The 4662-nt window shown below is 40.5% G+C and overlaps 1 protein-coding gene across 1 annotated transcript in view; it reads right to left on the reverse strand.

Annotated features, from left to right (window-relative positions):
• Positions 1-4662, reverse strand: part of LOC103809980 (DNA repair protein REV1) — a gene marked incomplete at its 3' end in the record, with an annotated part of 26807 nt that overhangs the window by 18633 nt on the left and 3512 nt on the right. The window contains exon 3 of the mRNA XM_009082858.1: positions 3562-3730. Coding sequence (XP_009081106.1) covers positions 3562-3730 — 169 coding nt within the window. The remainder of the gene's footprint in view (positions 1-3561; positions 3731-4662) is intronic.

The following is a 4662-nucleotide window of genomic DNA, read 5'->3' on the forward strand; positions in this document are numbered from 1 at the left end:
CTCTGAGGTCTCCACACAGTCTTCTCTTCTCCAGGCTGAACAGTCCCAGCTTTCGTAGCCTGTCCTCGTAGTGGAGATGCTCCAGTCCTCTTAGCAACCTTGTGGTCTCCTCTGGACTTGCTCCAATAGTTCCATGTCCTTCTTATGTTGAGGACACCAGAATTGCACACAGAATTCCAGGTAGGGTCTTGTGTACCAGACTAGTATTTTTTCTGGGGAAATTATTTTAAACTATTTTCTTCACATTTTTGTTAGATTAACAAAGTTCTTCAAGAAAAATATTAATTCAATTTGAAAATCAAAATAAGGAACCCAGAAATTCTACTGGCAGCTCATTTTAATAGTTAGTTACCCTCAGTCTCTGAAAAGGGATTTTATGATAAATGTCAAAGAATGTTTGTCAAAAGAACAAATTTCAAAGTCAAGCTTTAAGATCACCTTAATTTGGCTTTCACTGTACAATAGCCTTTCCAAGGTACGTCATTGCCTGGTGCATTTTTTCAAACAAAGGAAGAGATTCAGAAAGGAGCTCTGCCTGTAATCCTGTCTGCAATTGTTGCACATTTGATGCAAAAATGGAGAGGTAGCAAAACCAAAGGACAACGGGAGTGCAGAAAGAATGATTCTGCCACTAAAGCTACCACTACCCTGCAATACTGGATCTTGCAACTGCTGTTACCACAGGACCTTTGTGTGATGCTAATTAAACCAAAATTCTACAGCTACCTGCATTTAACAACAGGTTTATGAGAGTGACTTTAGACCAGAGTTCAGAATTTGCCAAGCTTTTACTGCAGCAATAAACTTCAACTTCAGTAGCTCTGAAGAATCTTATCTTAAACAGCTCCCACAGCATATTCCAAACAATAAACATTTTTGGTGTTTTACCTTAATGCCTTTCTGGTGGCTCTCAAATAAAAACTGAAAATAGCCATTGTAATACATGCTGTGGCAAGTTCATTAATCTTTGCAAAGCAGACAGATACTATAGTGATAAGCACCAATAAAAGACAGGAATTAATTATTCATTCCATTATCAGCAGAGAATTCAAGTCACATGCAGTAAGGAAGGAACAGGGTTACAGAGACAAGAAGCAAAACCCAAGTCACTGTATTAGCAATTTGCAACCTGAACTCAATCTTCTGTGCAGACAATGTAGCAGGTAGCACAGTGAAAAAAGATGGTGTGTGATCATGTAATTAAGGACTAAATCATAACGTGTCCACATAAGAAATAAATCAAAGCTCCACAGACAAATATTTTTTTCATTTTGCAACCTTGGATGAGTAAGACTGAAGATCTAACAACACTGCTTTACCAGCAATTCGGGACAGGAGCATTGTAAGGTTGATTCTCAACCAAACTAAAGAAACCCAAATCCATCCTATTGCCCACAGGAGAGCTGGAGAGGGACTTTTTACAAGGGCATGTAGTGACAGGACAAGGGGGAATGGCTTTAAGCTGAAAGAAAGTAGGTTTCAGTATGTATGAGGAAGAAATTCTCCACTGTGAGGGTGGTGGGGCACTGGAACAGGTTGCCCAGAGAAGCTGTGAATGTTCCACCCATGGAAATGTTCAAGGCCAAGCTGGATGGGGCTTTGAGCAACCTGGTCTAGTGGAAGGTGCCCTAGCCCACAGGTTGGGAGTTGGAACTAGAAGAATTTTAAGGTCTCTTCCAACCCAAACCATTCCATGAAATTCGGACCCTTTACATCCACTACACTGACTTCCACCAGCTGGGGAAGTCAGTGTAGTATATTGGGGAGAACATAATTTGGTATTCCATATGCAGAGATGGCTTATTTAACCACTGAGTGTGCTTTAATACTGTTAAGAAGGGAAAAAAAAAGAAAAAGGTTGTGAAATTCGCTTCTGTTCCAGATGCTAAACCCTGCTCTACTGAGTGAGTTCCCTGTCTCCTGTGCCCAACCCCATGTGTCTGTCCATGCTCAGATCTTCTGACTTACTCTACAGTACAGCCTTCCAGAACCAGGAGATGCAGAACCTGAATACAAGACATAAAATCATAGAATCACAGAATCAACCAGATCGGAGGAGGCCTCAAGGATCATCCAGTCCAACCCTACCATGATCACTAGCCCATGGCACCAAGTGCCACATCCAGTCTCGGCTTGAAAACCTCCAGGGATGGGGAATCCACCACCTCCCCGGGCAGCACATTCCAATGCCTGAGCACTCTCTCTGTCAAAAATCTCTTCCTAATAGCCAACCTAACCCTCCCCTGGCAGAGCTTGAGTCTGTGCCCTCTTGTCCTGCTGCTGGTTGCCTGGGAGAAGAGACCAACCCCCACCTGACTCCAACCTCCTGTCAGGGAGTTGCAGAGGGTGAGAAGGTCTCCCCTGAACCTCCTCTTCTCCAGGCTGAACACCCCCAGCTCCCTCAGCCTCTCCTCATAAGGAAATCTTAAGGAAACATTCCTAAGTTTCATAAGGAAACATCATAAGGAAACTTTCAGGAGATTGCACATGTTAGGTTCTAGCAAGTCTCTACTGAACATACACAAACTGATTTTTCCAACTTGGTTAAAATCATAACAATCTCTCATGGCACCAATGGAAAGAGCCACATATTTCAAATGAAACCACACCAACCATCAGTTTTCCATGTCTGTAATCTCACGGGTGAGGCCCTAAAACTGTTTAAAAAAGGTACCTACGGTCTCTCTCAAACTGAGAAACTTATCATTTCTGACTGAAGTTTCAAAAATTTACCTTAAAGATACATGATATGAAATAGCTGAATCCAAAGGACCAAAAAAAACAGCAAACTGAAAACAGGAACTGCACATAAGATTTCCCTCGTACATATGCAGAACAGTTCCTTGCATGCTCTGCTGGTCATCTAGGAAAAAGGCTAGTCAAGAATAGCATGACACTGACATAATCATTTCCAGAACATATTTCTGCCTGTTCTGTTTCCCTTGGGTTCCTCAGAGTGAAGGAGACAGATGCATGCCACCTTTACTGCTCTGAGCTTGGCTATCATGTTTTTCAAGGACCTAAGGACAAGTGCAGTTGATCCAGTGCATGGAAGAACCAAAGGACATAAATTCTTTGTAAATAAAATATGAGGAATAATTTTCACTTAGGTTTTCTTTTGTTGCAAAGTCTCAACATAATACATGTTTGGATGTATTAATTTCAATTTTATGAAAGTGCTTTTCAATTGACATTCTTCTTTATTTACAGATGAAACTTATGCAATGCACAGGGCAAGAGGATCAAAACCAATCACCAAGTACTTATTTAACATCCTGAGATGAAAGCTGATCAACTGGTCAGCTATTAATTGCCTGATAGGCTTGAGACTTTCTGAATGTTCTTAGCGAAGTCTCTTAAGGAACAATCCCCAAGAAATAAATCTTCAATTTATCAGTGGTATTTTTCCTCAGCTGTTGCAAGGACAGATTTATTTCAAGATAAACCATAATCTCAAAATGCAATCTTCTATAATGCTGTTTTTCCAGATTCTTCTTCTTTTTCTCCCCAACCACAGCCCTCAAAAGGAGAAATCTCCACATGCAGCAGAGCTAAACTTACCTTTCCATGATCCACTCCGGCCGAACTACCTTTTCTCCTTTCAATTCTTTTATTTTGGCATTTGGCAGATTGGTGGCAATGATGTGAGTTGTTTTTGATCTGGAGTAGTACACATGGTATTGGCCTCCATGTAACATCATTAGCCGTCTTAATTCATCAGCTGAGGGATCTAGAAAATTAAAACCAGAAATATTCCTGTTTTGTGTCAGCAAATACAGTAAGAAAAACAACTTTAATTGATAAATATGATGCCATCACCAGACAGAGTGCAAACCATTGTTTTTCTCCTGAAAATCCTTAACAGTTCTTCAGAGAACAAATTGGAAAAGCATTTTGTAAGAAAGGTAGAAAACTTTTGTTTTTGAAAAGACATGGAATGGAAACTTTCTACTTGTTATAGAGGATCTTATAGAATCATCAAGGTTGGAGGAAATCTCAAAGACCATCGAGTCCAACCATTAACCTGTCACTGCTGGAACCCCTAAACCCTAAACCAGATCCTCTAGTGTCAGATCCAGATGTCTCCTCAACACTTCCAGGGATGGTGACTCCACCACCTCCCTGGGCAATCTATTCCAGTGCCTGAACACCCTAACAGGGAAAACATTATTCCTAACCTAACACCTTGAATCTCCACTGTCTCAGCTCAGAGACAAATCTGCCCACAAGATGCATCATGGAAGGCAGGAAAAAATACTCAAGTAGATTTAATGCTAAACAACATCAAAAACCACTTTACATCAACAGAACACAAAATTAGATTACCTCACTTATCCTTTCAGTAGAGTATGGGAGAGCAGTTTATACCCAGAAGTAACAGAAAACAATATCAAATGGGTTTAGCAACAGCACAGAACTCCTACCACAAGATGCATCATGGAAGGCAGGAAAAAATACTCAAGTAGATTTAATGCTAAACAACATCAAAAACCACTTTACATCAACAGAACACAAAATTAGATTACCTCACTTATCCTTTCAGTAGAGTATGGGAGAGCAGTTTATACCCAGAAGTAACAGAAAACAATATCAAATGGGTTTAGCAACAGCACAGAACTCCTACTATACAATTTCTGATTGACTGAAGGAGTTAGTTCACTC

This window comes from Acanthisitta chloris, unplaced genomic scaffold, assembly GCF_000695815.1.
Source record: "Acanthisitta chloris isolate BGI_N310 unplaced genomic scaffold, ASM69581v1 scaffold2059, whole genome shotgun sequence".
Classification (NCBI taxonomy): Eukaryota; Metazoa; Chordata; class Aves; order Passeriformes; family Acanthisittidae; genus Acanthisitta; species Acanthisitta chloris.